The sequence below is a fragment of the Hesperophylax consimilis genome, chromosome 5, assembly GCF_061612785.1.
Source record: "Hesperophylax consimilis isolate HC1 chromosome 5, BYU_Hcon_1.0, whole genome shotgun sequence".
NCBI classification, from domain to species: domain Eukaryota; kingdom Metazoa; phylum Arthropoda; class Insecta; order Trichoptera; family Limnephilidae; genus Hesperophylax; species Hesperophylax consimilis.
This window is the reverse complement of record NC_142840.1, coordinates 36,541,495-36,567,517: the sequence shown is the minus strand read 5'-3', so window position 1 is coordinate 36,567,517 and position 26,023 is coordinate 36,541,495. Positions and strand designations below refer to the sequence as shown.

Sequence of the window (26,023 nt, the reverse complement as noted above, 5' to 3'; positions counted from 1 at the left end):
ACCCAAACCCAATCAATAGATCTAAGACAAAACCAATTGAAAAATAAATAAATCGATATTAAATAACAACTTTTAAAAACATCCGATAGATGTCAGCTCTGTAAAAATTCGGAAGAATTTAATAAAATATTACTAGTACTTGTGTTAAAAGTTCAAATAGAATAAACTATTTTAAGAATTTAAGATGTTTGTGTAGATATCCAAAACAAAATTCAATGCGAAAAAAAACCCCCCATAAAACAACAAACTAATTCATTATGCAAATATCAGAATTGTAAGGATATTTGCAGAAGGAGTTAAATGAACGCACAACATATAACATTCAACAAAAAACATTAATTTACTCAGGTACAAGATTATTAATTTGCGATGCAAAATTAATACAAAAAACTCAGTACCGTTTATTTCGCCAACTTGTTAAAACAGATCTCCGAAGGTTAACAGTTAATACGAAAAAGAAAATTACTTTTTGGTAATCATAAAATTACTCAGAAAGTCTGATTAATTTAGTATTGATGGTTTTGTACCTCAGATCCTCATAAAGAGAAGGTAAACCTAATCAATATAAAAAAAATACAACGTGACGTTCGTATTTAGTACGCGCATATGAACGTAAATAAAACTTCTACCAAGATTTCACACTATTAAATAGTATCAAAAACAATATCAAATAGTACATGGCCTCCCCGTAACCTCAAAACTCTTCAGTGACAGGGTCCCCATGGACTAATGATAAAAAGACAGGAATCAAACCTGAAAGTACAATATCGTACTATCGCATATCAACAATGCATACAAAACAAATCCTATCACAAGACTCGTGTATATGTGGGATAATAACAGTTCTCAGCGGTTGTAACAACTTGTAACTGTTTCCACTAGATTGACAAAACATGACAGTACATGACATTAACATGACATCACAAAACAAACACAAATGGAGGATGGACAGTTCCCATTCATGGCGGCAAATAGAAATGTCGTCCACCAAAACATAAAGTGAATTTAAAGATAAAAGAAACTTTTCATGCAACAATGACATGAAAATTTTGCACCCAACAACCATGTGTTGCAAGTGACTTCATGCGTATTAGCATGATACGTTTGAAAAAGGTGACAAGATAATGTCCTTAATAGTGCCTGAGAATAAGGTACTCTGTGCCAATTATAAGAATAATATCAAAGAAATTATTGTTTCTTATAATGATCAAATTTGTAGTAATTTTCTACATTTAAAACGATATTTACGGATAACGTTAAAACGAAATTTATGATAATTATAGTCATGTGGAAGTTATTGAAATAAATTCTTTTCAAATAGTAACTATTGAATAAGAACAAATTACACGGCAATAACCTTTAAGCTAAATGTAAAGATTAAAACGATTGCAAAGTATATCGTATAAACAATATTGAATATAAAAAAAAATCCAAAACCCAAATTACAAAGAAAAAGGTAAAAAGGGTGAAACCTTCTGTAAAATATCTTGTTTAATTAATGTTTAGAATGGAAATTCCTGTAGAACTTATAGATTTGATATTTTAAATTAATTAAGGTCATAAAAATTGTATTATACGCCTCAACACAATGACTATTAACCTGTAAAAACTATTTTCATGGACAAGCATACAAAAACTAAAAAATATGGTCGTACGTGAAAAATTATGTTTTGTTTAATAATTAATTAAAAAAACAGAACCTTGTATGAATTGAAAGAATGGAAATTCAGAATTACTTGAAAACAATTGCCGACAAATAAAAATTAACCTATAAAAAATTTAGTTCCAACTGAGCTCGTTGAAAAAAAGATTTAAAACATTCCCTGTTCGTTGAAAACCCTTTTCCCATAATAAACAAAATATGAGCATTGAATATTAATGGTCCTATCTTGTATATTAAAAGTTAAAAACTAAATAAATTATAAAAGAAAACCTTCAAAAAGCAATTTGCCGACAGCAAAGGAAAACGCAGATCAGGCAGGTGTGACGTCTCGCTCCTAGTCCTGAAGCATTTATCCAATGTTGAAACAGCATTTACTCTGAAAAGCATGTTTTGTGTATTTCATTATTGAGTAAAAACAAATGCAACATTTTAATTTTTAAAATACAGGAATTAGAAAAAATATATTATATTATGTTAAAGTATATTGAAAGTGACAATAAAATTCCAAATTTAAAAATCATAAATCTTTGTAACTATATTTTTATAATTTAAGAACACAATAATATGTGTAAATGGTTTACTAAGAGTTGAACACTTTTATGTAACAATCATCCACATGACTTAAAACGTAATATTAACTTTATAAGGTGAAAAAAAGGTTATTATTGAAAGGAAATTACGGATCAATAAGGTTGCTATAATATTTCGAAATAATACAATTACAGAAATTAAGGAACCTATAATATAGTTTCATTCACTGAAATTCAAAGAAAAATTAACAATCGCATGATGTTAAAGTTATAGTAGAGGTTAAATAAATAACTTACTCCGTATTTTTTTTTTAAAATGAGATGCGAAGAACTACTGTCCGCATCATGATCATTTCTAGCGCCATTCGTGAACGATGAAATATGTACCTAAATACTCTGTTAGGACAAAATAAAACAAATTAGCACACAATAACCATTATCTCGTTAGGATTTTAAAAAAACTACGTATAAAACGTGGTAAATAATGAGTAAATACTCAAGATATAGCTAGAGGCACAAGATGAGTTCAGATTTGAAAGCGGGAACCAAAATAAAATAAATTTTAAACTAAGAAGAAGAAAAAAGTGTGAACTTACGAAATCCTCGGTGAACCAAACCACAACGTTGAAAAAAACTTTAAACACGACCAAAATGATATTGACCACACGTGTCTAAAAAAAATTCTACCTACTAGGGTGAAAAAGATGACATTCAAAATGAAAAATTTACAAAAAAAATTCAACCGATATACACACGTTGCAGGCGCCGTTGTCACGATTTTTAAAGAGAGATGTATGATTATGATTTGTTATTTAGTTATGCCCAAAGCAACACTAATAAAATATTGATTGCGTGTATTCTGAAATAAAAACATATTCAATCAACTGTAAATTAAAGAAGGATGAGTTTAACAAATAATCGTTTATTCAGAATGGAGGCTAGCACAATATAAGGTTAATTAAATACATGAAATAGCAGAGGAGACTCTATTTTTAAACCAAAGGATTCTCAGGGCCGTGTGCAGGACTCGAAGAGCATCTGCATGTTGAATTTTATAAATGAAAGTCATCATAAAAGTTAAGAGGTTAAATATATATAAAGGGCGCCATTTATTTCTTCTAGAAATAAAAAGATTTAAAAGGATAAAGATAACCCGAAAAACTATCTAAAGTTAAATGATGATTTACGTGAAAGTTTCTTCCAACCCGCCATGTTGTGGTACTGGTCGCCGATGATTCCGCAAGTCACAAGTGGTCTGCTCCGCTCCCAAAATCTGACTCCCTGGAGAAATTAATGATTCTCCTACTCTCTGCGCAATCTACTGCGCAGCTCACGGGTAGCAATAAAGATGTCTCATCGATCGATATCTTGAAGAATCGATCTCAGTCCGGGGTTTGTAGTTTTCTCCGTTACACCTTAAGACTTCTTTACTACTATATAAAATTAAAAATCCGTATTTAAGACACCGCATTCCGAATTTCTACTGAAATATTTCCCTGGAACATAGTTTTTAAGTTCTTAAAATATATGTAATTTTTTATGATAATTTCTATACACGGAGAAAAAAGAGTATTGCTTATGTATAAAAAATCTCTTCAAATTATTCGTAATCTGGTTAAAAACGGGATTGCAGTCATTAAACCCATGAATTAACAGGTGTCCTGAAAAACTTTAAATAAATTTTGAGTACATCATCACGATGTCACATTTTCTCAGTGTACATTTGCCCGAGTTGAAGGAGTTATATAAAATTCCCTTCACCAAAATGTATAAAAACTCATCAGGTTCTGATATTAACGTTTTATAATATGTAGGTATGAAAACATTCACAGTGTTTCTTTAAATAAATGCTACTTGTCGAGAGATTTTTACTCTATTTTAAATAAGTCACACTTTATTAAATAAACGATTAAATTTACGCCTATTAAATGTAATCGTTTTTTTAATATTAGTTTACTCCCTCTAACGTTTGTGTGTACAGATTTCCCTGTCAAATCATCTTCTTCTTCTTTTAGAAGGCTAACTACGAAGCCTTAAAAACTTTTATAAACCCATGATTATTTGGTACCTGGGTCCATACTCCCGCAATTTTTTTTCCGAAATAATCAATGTTTTATGACCCACTGGAGTGATTTTTGTCTTACTTGAATAACAGAAGTGATTTTTTGACCAAAAAAAAAGATTATTTCGGACAGTTTTAAAGATTTTAAATTGAAACTTTAAAATTATTGCCACAACTTAAAGACACCAATATAGTAAATATTAAACATGAAAATCGCGCGAACACTTTTTGACCTGCCCACCTGGGGGAATGACCCACCTAGTTTTCTCTCATTCATTACAACTGAAATACAAATTTCATTATACTCATTTGGTAACTTAAATAATAATTATTTCTTCAAAATCGCAAATTTTAATATGATGAAAATAAATCACTTTGTATACTCTATTATTTAAATAGAGGTGTAAACAAAGTGATTTAATTTAATTAAATTTTAGTTTCAACAAAAAATGACATTTTTTGGAGCGGTTTCTGAAAATTTTCATAGAGAGAAAATATATTACGAAAATAAACTGTATGTTCATAATTTTTTTCTGGATAATTTTTTAGGCTGTAGGAATAGATAGATATCTAATTTAATTAGTTTTTTTAATCATAACCCTCTATCCGCCACTGGTCGTGATATTCTATAATCGAATTGGCGTCTTAGGTATGTACCCTAATATCAGATGCTAAACAACAATATCTACGAACAGTTTAAACATTTATGATTGAAGTTGATCTTTATCAACATCAAAGCTAGCCGGAAGGTCTGAATATTAAACTACGTAGGTAGGTGATGGGAATGATTCAAGTATTTCACAACCTTAAATTATTATGGACCTTAAATCTCGAGGCATTTCACCTTTCAGAGAAGTAAAAATTATTAAAAAAACAATGGATAGTAAAATAAAAAATGAAAGTTTAATGTAAGTCTCTTCTTTTGAAGATTAACCGAGTTTCAACATTTTTTTATGGAGAGAACATAAAAGGTTCTACTGAGATATTATTTCTTTCTTACATGGGTATATCGCAGAACACAAAATTATTAGCTTGTTTAAAACCTATTGAATAATAATTCTCATTGACAGTTAATACCACATTAAACTAAAATTACATCAACATTTGATATTGCACAGTCTATTTCACGAATACATTAACGGGACATTTACAACGTGATATTTTTGTTCTTATTGACGAAGAAATTAGAAAATACACTTATTAAATTTCGTAAAATCTCATCATTAAAACTGGAATGACGATTTTAGAATAATTAATAAATTAACTCGAGTCGGCCATCAAATACCGATTTTGACAAAATTATAAAATATATTATATTTTATTTTAACGGAGACTTAAGATGTCGAGAAGGTCGTTATAAAATCAATTTCACGGTTATGTGTTTTATCTATTTTCACATAAATAAATGGTTACGTGAGATATTTTCCATCTTTTTCCTGGAGAAAATTCCAGCGACTTCTTTATAAATGAAGTGTAGTCATGTGGTACTGGTACAGAGTGTATCAGCGAAAGTAGTTCGACTACTTTTCTAGATCATCCTCAAGACACGCCCTTCCAGGTGTGCCCGCCCAGACACAATACACCAAGTATAATTTAAGCCGGATTAACGTGGTATCATTGTACATGTACAATTGTACATGTATAGCCAAAAATGAAAGTATTTGAGTTCGGTAAAAGAATGTAAAAGAGTTTTGACTTGATATATTAAAACTTGTTTTGCACTCAGTCTTCCTACTTGAACTCGTGTTGCACTCAGTCTTCCTACTTGAACTTTTGTTGCACACAGTCTTCCTACTTGAACTTGTGTTGCACCTAGTCTTCCTACTTGAACTTGTGTTTGAAACATTTTCCACTATTGAACTGAATACTGCAAAGCTATTCAAAACAAAACATCTATTCTACGCAACGAAATATAATACGAACACTGCAGTTTCTCAAAAAGTTTTTCTTGTGAAAAGTTGGATTAATATCCATTATTAAGTTTCTTAATTTAAATCTTTGCATTTAAATTAAGAAAAAATTTACTTCAAATTTAACTATTCTGAAACCACGCAAGATAAATGAATTTAAATTATACAGCAGAAACGTAGAAATGTTTAGCAAAAATGAAATGAGAATCGTATTGGATTCCAAAAAGAAAAGGCAGCTTGATTAAGTGTCAATATTTATGTGATAAATAGAAAGTAAGCTCCAATATAGTTGTTTTATTTTATTTATAGTATTCACAACAAACAGATGGCTAACATAAAAAAATTACAGAGATACTGAAGAATAAAAACTTACCGTCCAACAATATAGAAGAATAAAATATCAACGGTAAACAACAAGAGACAATAAAGTTTAGGTCAAGTGAAGTCATATGAAAGCAAGAGATTCGAGAAAATTAGTGAAGTTCTGTGGGCTATTGCTAAATATGTACAGAATATTGCTACTACATTAGGTGTTATATGGTCGACACAATAGCACAAGAATTGGGAGAAGGTTAAATATTTGGAAAGGAATATGGAAAGTTTCCGGATTTCTTAGTAGACGGTGATTTAAATCTATAGATTTTGAATGTGGCCAATAGGGTTAGAGTTATTTATAATTTTGAAAGGACTACTAACGGGACACTGCCATCTCAGGAGACACATGCAGATATTGGGAGTGGAAACACCAATAGATGCAGGAAATGTGAAGAGGAAGAAGAGACTCCAATTCACATATGGTGCCAATGCCCTGCCCTGGTGGGAACTCGGCTCAGATACCTGAGGAGACATACAGTAGAACCAGATGACATAGCCACATACCCAATGACAACCCTGGTGAACTTTATTAAAGGGACTGGGTTGTTGTTAAAGGATTGAGATAAAATGGGAGATAGCACAATGGGCCCATGGCCTAAGTTCTCACGGTAACTACGTGTAAACCGTCGACGCTAAAAAAAAAAAAATTGAAAACAAATTTGTTGTCATCTAAAAAAGACTAATACAATCGATCTAAGTTTAGAGGGAATGATTATAATAATGATTCCACTTCATCTGCCACCGCCACAAGACATAATGACAGTAGGGTCTGATGTTATAGCTATGCGAAGGTATGCAAACTGGTATCATCAACAGGTACCCTGTACAGTGTAAATGTACACCTACGGCTCGGCTAGTGGGGTAGCAGATAGAACTACCAGCTTATTAAACCTAATTCTCACGCCGTTATTACCCAGTGTTAGGCATTCCCAAGGCAAGTGCTATGATTTCTTTTCATTCATACTAGATATTCCTGATAACTTAACACATACATCTTTCTAATCTACAAATAGAAAACTTCAGAGACTTGATTTAATTGCGTACGAATACGCTAATTAATGCTGAAAGAAAACTTTTCCTTTTACGTAAGACGTACGAATAAGATACACGTATATATTTTTATATCATTGATTAGTATTATTTCTTTCTAGAAGTAAAAAATCTTAATATGGCATGAAATCTTGATACGGATATGCGTCATGTTAATCAGTTGCACAATCAATTTCTCTTCCATGTCAGTAGGTACCTAATACGCACTATATATTGATCAAACTTTTAATTACACTTTGAAAATTAATTTGTTTGATCGAACTTAACATTTTTATTACGCTTTAAAAATTGGTTTGATTGATGTTTGATAACAGTCATTAACAATGTCTGTTTTCAGATTCATGACTTTTATTGAGTCACTTGATAAAATTGAATGTATCAATTTTATAACGACAGATTTCTATTTAGCTGATGCCAATCAATACTTTCTTTCTTGCAAGCTCCGTGCATACATTAAGTTGTTGATAACATTATAACCACATAAAATATTACGCCTGTAAATTAAATCAATAAATTTGATAGTATCTGATTACATAACTTTGAAAGTTGTACGGCAGCACAATGCAAATATGCAACAAATTCCTTGCTTGAACGAGTTGAAGTGTTCGAGTGATACGTATTCAGTATTCCCGCAGTGGTAGGCTGTCAGGTTTCTGGTCGACATTGCCGCGGAGGCTTGACATTAACATGAAGAGATGGCGAGGAGAAAAGATTCTACTCTCAAATCGACAAGGTAGGTTCTACCGAGAAGCCGCTGAGGTGTTCTGGTAGGTACTGGAGGAATTTGAGCCAGAGAAAGAGTAGGAGTCCAAGGTCTTTGGGTCTTCACTTATCAATATGCCGGTGATCGCAAAAGCGCACTAAATTTATTGAGATTTTTTTAATATTAATTTTATAAATTTATTATCCATTATAATCATATAGAATGGTCAATGGATGTCATATATAAATCGATACACGTATCTGAGACACTATCTGGGTTGCAAATTTCAAATATTCGGGCAGAACTTTTCAATTATAGGCACAAAAAAAGTAAGAAAAAAATAATTGAGGGTAATATTAGTAATTCCTTAATTTAAATATGAGATCGATAAAAATGACGGAAAATAATTAAATCTCAATAGAACAATTAGTAGAATATTGTCCTGGTTCGAATCTCCGATGCGACAGTTACCTTTTTATTTTCGATGTCTTTTTCTGTTTCAAAATTAAATATCATTGAGAGTTGTTAATGTTATCTTTTTCTATGATTAAATTAATTGACTTTATGTTAAGGCGATGCCATACGTAGTAATGCAAAAGCATGTGTTTTTGTTTTGAAAATTTGGTCGCCTAGAAATGTTTCAGATGCATTAATTAAATACTGCGAGTAGAATACATCTTGGCCTTTGAAATAATAGAATATTTTTTAGATAAGTCTTTTTATAAGCCCAGAAAAAAATAATGTAAAGGCCTATGAAAACTTCTTTAAAGTTCAAAATCTCTTACTTACAAACCCATTTTCGGTTATGATTTTATTGTATAATGTGGCAAATTAAGTTATTTATAAAATGATCAAAAAAAAATTATTTATGCCTGAACATCCACAAAATAAAATAAAAGACACTTTTTTTCTTGCATATTCAAAATAGGCGGATGGTGTTAAGCGGGAATTTAAACCTTATCGCCATCTACGTAAGGGTTGTTATTGATAGCGGCTCAATTTAAAATATTACACGACGTAGTGCATCGCCTTAAGGGAAGATTTTTCGTAAGATATTTCATGTTATTCATTTAAGGTTTTTATAATCTGGTGAACCCTAAAGCGATACATACTTAGTTGTAAGATTTAGGATACAACAAATCAAGTATAACTTAACAAGTAATTATGTTACCTATCGACCGGTAATTGGAAGTCTATATTTTTTTTTATTTCATACCTTATTACTTTGTAACAATTTCGAGACTCTTTTCACAATTCACACTATAACTGGAATCAAAATCTGCTCACAAAAAAAAATATTTTATTTCATTTTTCATTCCTTAATTTTCATTATCCTGATGAAAAATTGGCTTTGAAAAATGTGGATTATTATTAATTAAAAACGGTGTATACAAAGATTTTATATAATTATAATGACGCCACAGAGTATTCTGCAACTATTGAAGAAGAAATAAATATTAAAATCAATGATTATACTTATTGTGAATATATTTTAGTGTAGTATCTATTTTGATTAATTATACGGAATTCTTAATAATATAACATCACACCTACGTGACAAATAAAATATTGCCAATAATATTTTTTTTTCTGAAATAGCACATTTATTTACAGCTAGTATCTCCATAAAAGTTTTAATTTTTACGTTTCTATCTACCCAATCATTTGGCGTGGGATATCTATTATTTGAATAAAATCATTTATTAGTTAGTTTTGTCGGTAAACATCTTCAGAAAGAGCCGTCAACCCACGTCACAACAATACATTATGTTGCTTTGATATGGCATGATGAGTAGGATGAATTACTGTGGGTTCAATATAATTTGTGTAAGGCTCCGTAGTAAGCGTTCGAAGATGGTTTAAAAGGGAGATTTGTAAATACGAATGTTAGAGGGAGCGAGCTAATGGTAAAAACGATAACAATTAAGTGAAAATATATAATAAAACACGACTCGTTTGAAATAGAGAAAAAATCTCTCGATAAATGCTTTAGTTGCATTTAAAGATACACTGTATTTTTTATATCTATAACATATTAAATAACAGAAAAAACGTATTTTTAATAATTTTCAGAGCTTACTTTAATGTTTTTTTCTATCGACGGAATTTCAGATAATTAACGTTTCGGCGTAATAAATGTAAAGATATTATCTTAAAACATAACATATATTTTTTTAGAACTGAAAACTTAAAGAGTTGACGAGAAACTTTATAAATCGGTAGAAATAGGGAATGCGGGGGCTTAAAATTCGTGAAAAATAACAACTTAAATTGATTCGTATATTTTTAATCCTCTATAACAAGCGATTGCAGACTCCTGATCGTAACTAATATGAAAGATTGTGCTTTTAAAATTAAAGTAGCTTTAGTGTTTGTAAACATTTACCATAATTGAAGAAACAGAACACCACAATCTCTTATTACAAGAAGCATGGTGATTATTTAATTGCGCAATCATATTTTCAGAATGCCAGACCAAATTGGGAATCTAATTCCGGTACGTAATTATAATATTAAATTAAAATACCATTGTTGGATTTGTTTTGAACCATCCGATATACCTTAGGTAACTTTAACACTCCAGTCCTTAAAAAAACTTACCTATAAGTCTCGACAACACAGTGAATTTTCATGGAATTTCGAAATGCTTCATAGCTATTTTAAATGTTCTATAATTTCTTATTTTTGAAGTTATCGTAAAAATAAATACCATTTTAGAAACAAGACAAAATAATTTTTGAGATTGTTGTATATGAAATAAACATTGACATTTTATAAATAATAACATTTTAATATCAATCATGAAAATTTTAACAAAAACCTTGCCAAAACATTTTGACTCGAAACGTCCATAATTTTGAAAGAATTTAATTTTAAGAAAACACTCCCCTATGTTGTAGAAAATTAGTAAGAAAACTGTCACTTCACTTTTTGCGACGTTAATACTATTACATATTTTACTTTCAACTTTACCGAAAAAATCACACAAATTTGTTATCATATATTTTGACAATTTTGTGGATTTTATCCACAAGATCATGTATAAATATTTAAGACAAAACCAAAAGAATTTTTTTCTTTCCAACGATGAAAAAATCATATGTCTCCGCATTGTAGAAATAAAGGTAAAAATAATTTTATAATGTATGGACTCCGGGTCAGAACTGTCCTTCAGAGGCTCTAGTGGAATATGTTTGTAGCTAGTAGTCTCCTTCCGAGGATTGAGGAGTTAATTTTTGTTATGATTTCTCCCTCCTTGAGTCGACGTATCGGATATGTTTGCGGTACCCAACGTCAAGGCAAAATAAAATACCAAGATGATAAATCGTCGGTTCAAATGTAAGAAGTTGCAAAATACGACTAATCACCCCATATATCAAACAACATAATAATTAACTTAATCAAGGTAAGACAGATTTTCACCTGCAAAAAAAAACACACAATGCGTAATGCTTTAAAAACTAATTAATAAAATATGCCACCGTAAATCTGATCTTCTCCTCTCTAACTTGGCACTCAATTTGGTAGCACACTTATTAATTATTTTTAACTAGATTAATTTCGCTTAATTATACGCATTTAGTCTACTTTGCCAAATTCGTAGACTGCATTATACGAAGCTAATGGAATTCTCGACTAAATTAGCATTTATTTTCACGAGTAAACATTTCACGTATGAGTCATAGAGATTGATGATTGATGGAGAAGAGAATGGGAATGCGAATAGATGTGAAATTATTTTTTACGGTGCTTTTTTATTATAGTATTTACCTAGTAGTTAATAAACACATAAACCTACTATTTAGCTATAACCCCAGAAAAGAGTTAAAAGATTCGTTAATCTCTCGTTTGATCGCCGATGGTGAAAAAATATATTTTTTCAATATGTACATAATTTATAACATTTAATAAAGACGCTATACGTTCTTTCAACAATGGGCACATCTCCGGCGATAAAAACGATCACTTTTCTCAGTAGGACAATAATTATTACAATAACTAACTACCTACCACGGAAAAACTTTCTAACATCACTTCAAATTGTCTAAACGTGTTTTAAAATTTACACAACTGATCAACAACCATTAATGTAGGGCAAAAGGTTTTTTGTCAGTTGGGTATTATTTAATACACGTTTTTTTATTAGTAAGGGGGTATTGTTTATTTATGCTTGCTGTAAAACAATACACAAATCAGCAGTAACAACGATTGTCAACAACAATCGCGGTGGTTTGCGAAATTTCGCTCGACTTGATCACGTGACTCTTCAAAATCCGTCAACCGCCAAGGCCTTGAAAGAAGAAAAAAAAGAACGCTTTACCATTCCCAGCGAAAGCTCATACGTACGTCATCAACGGTCGCCCCCTTCCTTCTCACAAGTCTCGTATAAAAAAATTACAAAGACAGTAGAACGATGACGTCCCATCCGCCTCTAGCTGAGACTAGTATATCTGTAAATTCAACAGATTTTTTTAATAAATTTTTAATGAATCGAAACAAGTCAAAAAAACTACTTTCACAGCACACTATTCTTGCTTCATTCATCTCATCTTCTCCCCCTTATCCTATATAGTTCGGGGACCGACTGATCCCACAAAAACGCCTCCAGGCGTTCCTGTCCTATGCTACTACGACGGCCTCCGTCCATTTCAGACCTAATCTCTCCTCACACAGCCTCTGGAGATGATTTCCTCACCTTTGTCATTTATATCAGCAAGTTTTCTAGCTATGAATTGATTTACCATTATTCGACCTTCAGAATTTTACAGTCACACGGTGAAAACTTTTATTAAACTGTTAAAAAATATTGCTAATTCTTTAAAATTGTCTTCAAATTTTTCTGGTTAAAAACGGGATTGCAGGCCTTTAACGAATGAATTGATAGTTATCCTGTTAAACTTTTATTAAAATACCAATGTATTGTCACGATTTCGAAACAAATTTATTCATAAAAATTCCATCATTTTTTATGGATTTCGTCACTATATATTATCAAGAAAAACGCAGGTGCATGAACACGTCTTCCGATATTATCACGAAAGAGATACTTAAAAATCAGCAGGTTGATTTTAAGAAAATAAAATTTTGTATTTAATCCAACACACCTTTTTCATCTACCTCCGAACGTGTCAAACCATATATTATAAAAGCATTCTAAGCGTTCCTTTAAAATTATATTCGTTGTTAACATTTTTTTGAAATTGCTTTATGATGAAGTTCGAATGCGTGTCAAACACTTTTAATAGTTATAAATAAACAACAAACTACATATTAACACCAGAAATACCGTTGCCGTCATTTTGACGGCTGCCCGATGTAATGCGACGATATTTTTCTTAAAGTTCATTGTATTCATTTATTTTTATTTTACTTTTCAGAATTCTTTATTTAACGACTATGGTGAAAAAAACAGTATGTATCTTTTTTACTCTTTGAAATATGCCTACAAATACCGCCACCGTTAATGTGACGGTTAGGGTCACTAAACTGAGTTTGTTTACAGCCTTTTTCCTCCAAGATTACCCATCCCACCTCGCAAAATTATAGTACTAATCTGTCAGTCCTTTCTTTCGATATCTCATATCATTTGAACTCGATCTGTACGTTGATTGGTCACTGTCTTTTAGTGTCAGTTATTAGTATTCTATCTCATGTTGATCTCTACTCACGTATTTAAAGTCGCCGAATATTCGTTTCGTTTGTGTTTTTGTAGATTATATTCTACCAAATGTGTACCTTATTAAATAAAGTAAGCAATTTAATTAATTTTTGTTCTATTTATTTTATACTAGCTGGCGTTTACCCGGCGTTGTTCGACTTTTCTCTACTTTCAATAAATATAATATTTGTATATTAAACCTGTAGTGTAAATTGTAGGGAGTTTACATCTCTCGAAAATAATAACAAAGTTTACTTTTCCGTACATTTATGTGAGACTGGTATCATTGTAAACTCGCGCGCAATACCTGGTGTGGAAAATATTTCATTCTCTCTCCAGTGGTCTCAGCCGCCGGTTTAGCCATAAATCCCCTCTAACGTACGCGATCTACTTTTGTTCTAAAAATTATTGTAACTTCTTCTTTATGTGCCGTATCAGGTCCCCCCGACGTTGGCGATCACTCTTGAAAATGTCTCTTTGTCTTGCGCTGCCCGGAATAGCTCCTCCACACTTCTAATGCCGGTCCACTCTCGTATATTTCGCAGCCAAGACATTTGTCTCCTACCAGGCCCTCTGCGACCCTCTATCTTGCCTTTCAATATTAACTGGAGCAAGTGATACTTCTCCCCTCGAAGTACATGACCCAGATATGAAATTTTCCTGATTTTTATTAATCTAAGCAGTTCTCTCTCTGCTCTAGCCCGCCTGAGAATTTCTGTGTTGGTGATCATGTCGGTCCATGGGACTTTGAGTATTTTCCGGTGAAGCCACACTTCAAAAGCCTCTAACCTGTTCATGGTATTTACTTTCAAGGTCCATGTTTCACATCCATACAACAAGACCGACCACACATAACATTTTAGCATTCTCTGCCTTAGTTTTAAGCTGATATTATCATTGCAGAAGAGGGATTTCATTTTAATGAACGCAGTTCTTGCTGCTTCAATTCTGCACCTAACCTCTACATCTGGGTCAAGAGTCTCCGTGAGAATACTGCCGAGGTATCTAAATCTTTCGACCTTTTCGACATTGGAACCATTTAACTGTATCACTGATTCAGAGTGATCTAGTCGTCCAAAAGTCATCCATTTTGTTTTATTGACGTTGATTGTTAGGCCCAGTTGCTCACCAGCATTATTAACAAGATTTAATAGGTCTTGGAGGTCATCGATACAGTCAGCTAGTAATACAGTATCATCTGCGTATCTTATGTTATTAATGACAACTCCGTTGATCTTAAGACCCTTCTCAGTATTACTTAGCGCTCTTTTAAAGACATAGTTGGAATAGAGATTAAACAATAGTGGCGACAGGATACAGCTTTGTCGTACTCCACGCTGAATGGAAATTGCATTAGATCTCTCATTCCCATGTCTTATTTCTGCTGTTGGGAACCAATACAGGTTTTTTATGAAATTCTGGTCTTTGGTGTCAACGTTACAATCCGCAAGCATTTTCATTAGGTCAGCATGTTTTACCCTGTCAAATGCCTTTTCGTAGTCAATAAAACAGGCAAAAACTTCCTTTCTTTGGTCACGACACTTTTGCAACAGTACATCGATAGACAATAATGCCTCACGCGTCCCAAACGCATTTCTGAAGCCAAACTGAGTGTCATCCAAGTCCTGCTCGCACTTATTGCGTATCCTGGCATGTATTATTTTAAGGAATAATTTAAGGACATGACTCATCAGGCTTATTAATCGATAGTCACTGCACTTCTTAGGGTATTGTTTTTTAGGCAATGTCACGAAGGTGGATGTTAGCCAATCTTAGGGTATATTCCCTGTGTCGTATATAGAATTAAATAACCTCAACAGGTAGTCAACATTTTCATCATTAAAGAGCTTCAACACCTCAACTGGAATATCGTCTGGTCCGCACGCTTTTCTATTGTCTGAAGTCTTTATTGCATGAAGAATTTCCGATTTTAAAATCGATGGTCCATGCAATTGATCATTGGGAATATTTATGTCAGGTCTAATATCTTTGAATGTATCATGAATATACTTTTCCCATGTTTGTAAAATATCTTTTTCATCCAATATTAATTTATTGGAATCGTCAACTAAACATGATGGAGTAATTCTTCTAGAAGTGCCTGTAATTTTCTTTAATTTTTTGTGAAGTTTGAACGCATTGTGACTACGACTGTACGATTCTAGTTCTTCACACTGTGACTTCATCCATTCTTCTTTGGCTTTTTTAATTTCACGTCTAATCGTTCTTTGTAAGTTTTTATATTGTGTCTCATTATGTTTGTGTTTACGTCTCTCATCCATTAAGTTCAAAATGTGGTCAGTCATCCAATTCTTTTTTCTAATTTGCTTATCAGCTTTCAAATTTGCATCACAGGTTTCACGTATAACTGACTTAAGGTTATCCCATTGTGTTTGTATTTCTATCGATGGATCACAAGGGAGTAGCCTAATATTATCGTTCAAAGTCTGAGATACCCTATTTCTGACCACTTCTTCATGGAATTTCGAGATTTCCATTTTAATTTTGGTTTTGGGCTTTTTTATTTGTTTTAAGCGTAAAACAATATCGGCAGTTAACAAAACATGGTCAGAACCAATGTCCGCACCAGGGTACGTGGTGACTCTCTTTACGGAGTTCCTGAATCTATGGTCTACTAACACATAGTCAATTTGGTTCCTGACAATATCATAGATTGTTCCATCCTGAGGTGATCTCCACGTATAAAGGCTTCTTTTTGGGAGTTTAAACCAGGTATTTAATACAACCATATTTTTATCCTGGCAGAATTCATATAGTCTATCACCTCTTTGATTGCTTATGCCTAAGCCATATTCACCAACTATATGAGAGCGGCGACCTTCACCGATTTTGGCATTTAAGTCTCCAATGACAAAATTGACTTCTCCTCCTTTCAAACTTTGCAATGTACTGGCTAGTCAGTCATAAAAAGATTCCACATCACCATCATATCTCACTTCCGCTGTTGGTGCATACACTTGAATAATATTCATGTTGATGGGTTGACAGTGTAATTGTAATAATATTATTCTGTCCGAGATGGGTACAAAATTCTTAACAAATTTTACATACTTCTCCATGACAAATACAGCAACTCCGTTTCGACGGTTTCTGTCCTGTGGGTCACTTCCTGAGTAGTATAGATTTCCCTTCTCATGTTGGTGTATGCCGCTGCCAGTCCATCTCAGTTCACTAATTTCAAGAATATCTACTTTTAATCTTTCCATTTCCTGTAACTTGAGTTTGTTAAAATAAAACTAAATTTAAAATATTCGAATTCTAATCAGAAAATCTAAATCTAAAATCTTACACACCGAAAGTAACCACGCAACCTTGGGTTCTGCGGATTGGAGAATCATCCAGCTAACAATCCATTTAAATTGGCGATAATTCACAATCCTCCAAAAACATTTCGGAAGAAATTCTCTAAATGATAGTGAAAACCCTATCAAACTCCGTTGCATAGTTTATAAGAACTAAGCGCACAAACAGAAAGACGCGGATAGTGACTTTGTTTTATACTATTTAGAGATACCAATTGTCACGATTATAATTTACTAAAAGTTTATCAGGAAACGGTGTGTAATCCCGTTTTTAGTTCATTATGATCTGGAATGTTCAGAGATGTTCCCGAATGTTCCAGACTATTTCCCAACATTCCACAACATTCCAGAATGTTCCGGGATATTTGGAAATGTTGTGGAATGCTCTCGAAAACTCTCGAATGTTCTACCATGTTCTAGAAATTTCTATGGGGCGAAACTTGCAGCCCTTATATTTTCAAAAGCCCGGCCTTCAGGTAAAAACGGGAACCTTCTTCATGCATGGGGAGGACTACTACACCATATAACTCCTTTGATCGTACCTGGACTCGTTTATGAGTTTTAGTAGAACGCACATTGTATTCTTACTTTTATAATATATTTATTGATTATACTAAAGATTACACTCTTATGTGATCAGCCGTCAATATGACGGTAGCGGTCATTATAGGTATGGAGCAGTACCCGGTCGTTCTAGTGTTAACACCTACCAGGTACAAGATGTAGGTTCCTACATGAAAAAAATATGAATTTACGATCAAGTTAAGTTGGCCGGCCTTTTAACCACGTGGGATAACAAGAGAAAGTTTAGTCGTCAGTCGACACCGCAAACGTTATTATTATTTATTATTGATTTACGAGAGATTTTTTTCTCAAATAAAAGTCAACTTTCTTCACAATGGCGGTCAGATATAATGCCTCGTAATAATCTCATTATTCAAACATGTTCGCGCATTGTGCTATGCCTTAATTGGCAAAATATGTGTCAAATTCTGCTTAAAAGAGTTACGGCCATTGACGTGTAAATTCTTTAATAATTTATTCAGTGCTATACGATTTAGCGATTTGTTTGTAAAACATTTAAATAATAAATGGATTACTTTCATAGCGCTATTCTCTTGGGAAAATCAAGTCAAAAGCGCAATCACTTCAATAGGTTATTATTTAAACTGTTGGAGAAAACAAACGAGTAAAAAAAATCAACAAAACCAAAAAGAATAATTGATCATATTTCGGTTAAATGTGAGATAATCAAAAAAAGCATTTCCTACCCACAAAAAAATTTGTAGATAGGAAATTGTCGCTATTTGTCGGTTATTATTTCTCAGAAGGGTCGACGAAGGAGATCAGGAAATACCTGGCTATTCTGATCTGGTCACAAAACACGGTAAAACCATTTCAAGGATCATTTCAATTTTGAACGGTAGTATTTCACCTGAACAATACTGTGAGTATCTTCTACTCTCAGTATCGCAAAGGGGTGAAAAGAGAATCGGAAATGGCAAAAAAACACTATTTTTTAAATTCTGCAAAATAAACACTATTATTTATATTCTGCATAAAACAAGCGCAGCCTAGTCTAATTGGTATTTGTCCTCGCCGGATTTGAACCTGAAAGCTCAGAATCCAAAGCCAAGAATCACCCTCCTCTTTTTTTTTTTTTTTTTAATGTATATTTTATTTAGTTATAAGAGTTTACATCTTATACCTAATATATTATTTTCTATGACTACTACAATATTATTTACTTCTTACATACTAAAATTTAGATTTAACAACATTGACTCTACCAAGTAACATCAAAGAAAGTTACCAATATTTATCTCATTATATTGTAACGCAAGTATGAGCCACTCCCAAAAATTTGTACTAAACTTGAACGTTGATGGAAAGGCCCAAATTCATTATTATAGTCACAATTGATTTCATACACTATATTTTGCCTTTTCTACTGCCTTACTATTTATTTGCTAGTCGAGAGCGGACACATTTTAACTAAATTATATCGCACACTAAATGAACAACAAGTCGGCGATCAATATAATTCATTGTTATTAAAGAAAATAGATGAGTTCGTTTCTAGTTGTAAATAACGAACTCGAATAAATCACTAATGTGTAATCCAATTAAAAACTGATCACGATGAAACTTTCAAAATTCCAAACGGTAACTTCTTACCGAGATTTAACTCATAATTCCAGCAGCAATACCTTTAAGCTTTTTTGAGTTCGATGGTGCAGGTTTATTAGCTTTTTACATCGATTGGCATCTTATTAAATATAGAATGTGAAAGATAAATGAATGTTCGTTTGCTATATTTATTAGTAATTTTTGGAATATACAATAATATCCCTCGAACAATTTATATATGACGTGAGATGAGTTGCAGAGGAAATGAGATGTGATTGCTTTGCATTCGGAGAAGTATGTAATTGCCATCGGATACAAAACCCAAAGCACCCACTATTCTGTTGCCGCACGAACATGCATCGAGGCGGGGATGGTTGGAGTCATAAGAAGTAATAACTACGCGTTGATATTTCAATGAGAAGGAGGCTGGGTGGCCTAGAAACTACCGCAAAGTGGATAATATTAGAGCTTATAATAAGTGGATGGATTAACCTAGGGGGGAGATACTAAGAATGGTTCTAACCGTCACTTAAATGAGAGATAACAAGATGATTCCAACGCATGATTCCAATTCAAATTTCGGAATTGTATTTATCTCCCACGCTTGGTGGTTTTTTCATAGGCCGTTGTGAAAACAGTTATATCAATTTAATGTGTTTAGCAAACTGTTAAGGCTTTTTATGTGAATATCGCACAATAGTCCAAACTGCTCCCAACATCTGGAGCCAGTGAGACTACGGCATCCACAATTGGGGTATGTTGTGAAACTGCAGGTGGTGGGGAGGGAAAGGAGATGTGGAAGAGGAAAGTGGGGAAGTACCTAGCTATAAAGCCATTTCCTACAACAGCGTTTCAATTCTGAATGGTGGTCTTACACCAGAGTGATACTGAGAGTATCTTCCACTCTTGAACGTGCCACAAATATACAATAAATTATTTTTAATTTATGATTTAACACAAATAAATCAATAAAATTTAATTGCGCACGCCATTTAAATCCGCGACCTCCGGATTTCTAGTCAAGAACCTTCACCTTCCACCGTCGAACGACCCCGTATAAATCACAAGTGCGCCCCATAGTTAAGTTTTTTAAACAGTAGACATCATGCCAAAAAAAATGTTTTTAATTTTCTCTTATTTAATAAATCACAACCAAAAATTTTTTAAGTAAGTACTTAAATACCTACCATAATTAAACATTAAAAAATTTATTTAAGATTTCAATTTGGGAGGCGGGTTTGGGTACCGCCGCCCCATACCTCCCCAAAGCATCCCAAGAGATGAAATAGGCCCCGAGGGAAATTATTTTCAACAGGGCCCTCTGTGTGGGGTCAATGTAAAAAAAACATTTCTATTGAAGAATTATAATATTTGTCCAAACAACTGTCATAACAAACGTCATCTTTTATTATTTTTCAAACTTTCTTCAAACAGGTAGGTACTATAATATAGAAAAGATCAGTCAAAGTTAGCCGTCTAGACAAAAAAAAGTATGCTTGAATAATAAAATGGACGGGGTAGATTTTCGAAATTACAGGCAGATAAAATGCCAAACGGTTTGAGTTAAAACAGTACTGCGCTAATATGCGCAGTCAATAAACAATAATAATGTTTTAGAATAAATAGTCAATTAATCTAGTTTGGTGGAAATGCGTGCAAATGTGCTAGACAAGAGTAAACAGCTTTTATCCAGTAGTTAAATAAATTAAAATGGTAATGAGAGGTAGCTGCGGTATAAAAATGATGCAACATTTAAATGCATGTTTTATCTTATCCACCCTGTACTGTTTTGCCAGTGGCTCGCACAGTAGAAGTAGGGAGCCGTTGTGCAACTGACGAATAACTCCATTGTTTTCGAACTTGTAACTATTAGCTATCGGTAACCGGTAACCAGCGTCGTAACTGCTGCCAACGTTTAACCGCCGGTTACCAACAACTAAAATGAACTGTTATGACGCCGTGCCAAAGTCAAAATGGACGGTGTAGAACTCTCGAATCTCGGGTTCGCTCTCTTGCAGCTGCCGCTAGTGGTCCACGGAGCATTCCTTCGAGATTGCGGTATTTAGGTTGGACTAAGTGGGCTTTTCCTGTTTCTCTCGGCTGTTATATCTGCTATCTATATCTGCTGTATCCAGTAGTCTGGTATTTGGTGTTGTGCTGGACCGCTTTTTGTAAAGTGTATGCACGTTTAATGATAGCCGAAACAAAGGCCGATTGGTTGGTAGGTCCTATTCACCTACTGGGCTGAGGCCGACAGTGTTTTTGCAATTAATTTCAGAATAAGATAAACGTTTGCTGTATTCGCTATCCTAACAAAGGGAAGTATCGTGTAATAATTATCAGAAGATTTTCAGATAACACACAATTCATTTTGGCTTAGGTTTAACTGCTTGCCAAATGGTGTAAAAATATATATCCAAAAAATACATTTTCAACCCAAAATAGGCAATTATTTTATGCTAAAACGTTACCCATATATTAAAGTTTATGTTAGTCAAATAAAGTACTTGACACCAAAAATAATACCGTTTTCTCACCAGTGGTAAATTTATATCAAAATTTGAACCTAAATTTATTCTAAAATGTTATTAAAATATTACCCTTTTGTTACTCTAATAAAATATCTGCTTCTAAAAAAAGTATTGTTTCCTCAAAAAAGTTAAGTTTTGAATAGCATTTTACTATTTAATTGACTGTAAAATGTATAGATCAGGGTGCCTATTTTAAATCTTGTGATGCAAAAAATGTTGTATAATTGTGACCTAACCTGTCAATGGGCGGGCGCGGGGACATAATCAACCGCTAGCATACAACCACATTTGTCGCGAAAAGTTTTGTTTACCTACATTGTACGTTGTAGTTTGTTTGGGTAGCGTTAGCGCGTAAATTGGTTGTAGTAAATTTGGTGAACATTTACTCAATTTGGCTTCAATTTACATTTTGAAGTTCAAGCGTCAATTTATTAGTTGTAAATAATTTTTATATTTGCAATGCGGATTATATATTTACATATTCGTTATTTGGAAGACGTTTCTTTTTTTGGTGTTATTTGTCGCTTTAAGTGTTTGGGGAGTCAAAACTTATTTTGGTGAACAAAATATTGGTTGCCATTCCTTTTCAACTTATTTGGTGGTAAGAGCCTAATTTTAATTAGTACCTAAATATAAGAAGTTATTATATATGTATTTTTCTTTATTAGTTGCAATTGCAAAGTTTATACATGTAGGTATAAAGTAAAACATAAGTTTTTTTTCACAGTCCTCCTTACGGATTCCTGTTCTGAAGCGGCCTGTAGTTTATTTAGTTTCATGTTGGATATACATCGTCTTCAAGTTGAATATCACTGTATTCTCTCAGCCATGTTTTTACTCTTATTTTAAACATATTCATTTCCAAACAAATCAAATAAAAACAGTAACATTTAAAATAAAATCTTTAAATTGAAATGGAATTCTGAAAATGATACAAAACAATACACGATGTCTTTTAGTTATCACGACTTAGTTGATACCAATTAATATTTTGTATTAAAATTCTGACATTGACTAAAACAAACATTGGCAAAAGCTCTTAAGGCGATGCCATACGTAGTAATGCAAAATCATGTGTTTTTGGTTTGAAAATTTGGCCGCCTAGAAATTTTTCAGATGCTTTAATTAAATACTGCGAGTAGAATATATCTTGGCCTTTGAAATGACCGAGTATTTTTTAGATAAATCTTTTTATAAGCCCAGAAAAAAATAATGTATAAGGCCTATGAAAACTGCTTTAAAGTTCAAAATCTCCTACTTACGAACCCATTTTCGGTTATGATTTTATTGTATAATGTGGAATATTAAGTTATTTATAAAATGATCGAAAAAAATTAAATATTTATGCCTGAACATCCACAAAATAAAATAAAAGGCTCTTTTTGGCCATGTTTTTTTCTTGCATAAATCAAAACGGGCGGATGGTGTTAAGCGGGAATTTAAACCTTATCGCCATCTACCTAAGAGTTGTTATTGATAGCGGCTCAATTTAAAATACTACACGACGTAGTGCATCGCCTTAAAATGTATATTCCAGCTTTATTAACCAGTGACACAATCTTTCTTTGGAACTGCTAACTTCTGTATCTTTCTGAATGTATTTAAGTATTTACAATATTAGATATAATTTATGTATGTAATAATATATATGTTTTTTTAAACGTTGTATTTACAATATTCAATAATTTATGTGCAAACGTGATTATTTTCACTAATTTAAGACATATTGTATAATATTTAAGATATTTTTTCTTCTCCTTACCTTAAGTCCCTGATTGTTGGCTTCCGAGCCCGGCTCCACATGTGTGACGAAGAAGCCCGTACCATGCTCGCGGCCGCCGCGCAGCGCGAACCCGAAGGGCGCTCGCTTGGCGTAGGGCGCGGCCGCCGGGCGGGACAGGCGCAAGCGCCGGACGCCGCTCCCGGCCAGCGAGTCGCGCCCGCCCGACACGGTATCCGAGGCGGTCGACGTGGTGGAACCCGTCGACGCCGTAAACCGCGCGCTGTACTGGTCCATCGCGTCTGCTGATCCTCGCTGGGCACTCGCTCAGTCACTGGGAGCCATCTGGAAAAAGGAGATAATACTATTAGACGAATGGTACAATTTAGCTTACTGTGTCAACCATTAAAAAGTCCTGACTCTCGAGTCAGGAGAAATCTCTAAGGGATAACAATTCACAAAATTTTACATTATTCCCAGTGAGATTACTAAAATTCATTCCGGGACAGACAAAATTATACAATTTTTTTTTTCTTATTAAGTTAAAAGAAATTAAACATTTCACTTTCTTAACTTAAATAAGTACATACAACATTAAATATGTAGTTTTCTAATTTTGTTCTAATAACTTTTTTTTTAAATACATTTATACTCTCCGTTTTAAGGTTATCTGGAAGGAGATTGTATATTTGTACAACCTTGTGGCCAATGCCTCTTTTCCACTTTCAGTCCTTACTTAGAAGGAAATCATTTTTACGAGAGTTCAATGAAGTGTGTAAATAGGTTTTAAAACAAACAAACTTCACACAGTTAATTTGAATATATTACATAAATACATTCAGAAAGATATATACAGAAGTTAGCAGTTCCAAAGAAATATTGTGTCACTGGTTAATTAAGCTGTAGAGGAATATATATTTTGACAGCTTTTGCCAATATTTTTTTTAATCAATGCTAGAATTTTAATACAAAAAAATAATAAGCATCAACTAAGTCATGACAACTAAAAGACACGTGTATTGTTTTCAAGTATAATTTTCAGAATTCCATTTCCATTTAAAGTTTATTTTTTTTATTTTTGAAATTACCGTTTTTATTTTATTTTTAAAAACGGTTTATCACTCTTTTTTTTAAAACTGCGAGGTTATTATTACTGCGCATGACAGCTGTTTCGCTTTCCGGAGGCATTTTTAAATTGTGGCAAAGTCACTTACAGATCTATTTTTTTAAATTAAAACCAAACAGGACCCCTTGATGAAAATAATTTCCCTCAAGGCATGTCTCATTGCGGAAGGTATTTTCAAGGAAATGAAGGAGGAGAAATTCTGGAAGAATCTGGGGCTCAGGGTGTTTAGAAGTGACGGACGTATGAAACCATCTCTCCCACTGCTGTGTTAGGCAATGGGTCGAGAGAGTTCGGCTGAAGAAGTCAAGGGGTCTCCGTCAACCGGCCTCTCCCAATGGCCAACCGCGCAGTTGGTGGGCAGACGCATCCGCTGCCAAGACCAGGACAAACCTCAGCCCTAAGAATAAGGGCACCCCTGCTAAGTCACCCAACGTAGCGAACCACTTGCTGTGATTTATAATTTTTTTGTAATTTTTCTTTATTCGGTGATATATTTATTACAATTATTATGCTAGATTACGCTAGAGGTGTTGGTTATTCAATAAATGGTTCCTGGGGCGGCGGTACTTATACCGCCCCCCCCCCCCCCCGAATCGTATTTTAATGTATTACTTTTTATAATTAATTCATTTTATTTACTATTAATTAATTTTAGTAAAGTAGCTTGTTGGGATAGAATGCGGAGAACGAAGGGTAAGGAGAAGAAAATAGTTTTGATCGAAGAAAATTATGAATTTACGGAGAACGGTTTGTCGGCTAAGTTATAGTTGACCAAATGTTTTGGGTTTGAGGTGTTTAGTTGAAGAGGTGATGGAACAATATGTTTAATTTGCTCGACTAGACTAATCCATTCGCAACAGATTATGAAAAAACATTAAATAATTATGGTCTAATATAAAATACTGAATTAGATGAGAAATGCCAAACGAAATTGCCAGCGTTTAATAACAGCGAAATTTAGCGAGACTTTCTCGCATTTTAACACTTTTCTCCAAATCGAAATTGATTAAAATCACAACAAATCGATTTGATTATAATGTTACCGAATCAACACTTATATTTCTGAAACAAAATATTAAATAATCATTTGTGTAGCAATGGTCTAAGGTTAAGTAATACTTGAATATTCACGTAAGAAACGCGATTATTTCAATTACAATCATTTACAAACGAGCTTACAAGTTGTAGGTACTCGATTTTGTAATGCAGTCTACTAAAATGTGTTCATTTCCCCTAACGAC

General features: G+C 33.1%; 1 protein-coding gene across 2 annotated transcripts in view; it reads right to left on the bottom strand.

Moving 5' to 3' along the window:
* The window catches only part of LOC149423869 (uncharacterized), a 207,093-nt gene that overhangs the window by 108,346 nt on the left and 72,724 nt on the right, over positions 1-26,023 (bottom strand). For both annotated transcript variants that reach the window (XM_089631842.1, XM_089631843.1), the window contains exon 3: positions 23,699-24,001. In XM_089631842.1, coding sequence (XP_089487968.1) covers positions 23,699-23,953 — 255 coding nt within the window. In that variant the 5' untranslated portion in view covers positions 23,954-24,001. The remainder of the gene's footprint in view (positions 1-23,698; positions 24,002-26,023) is intronic.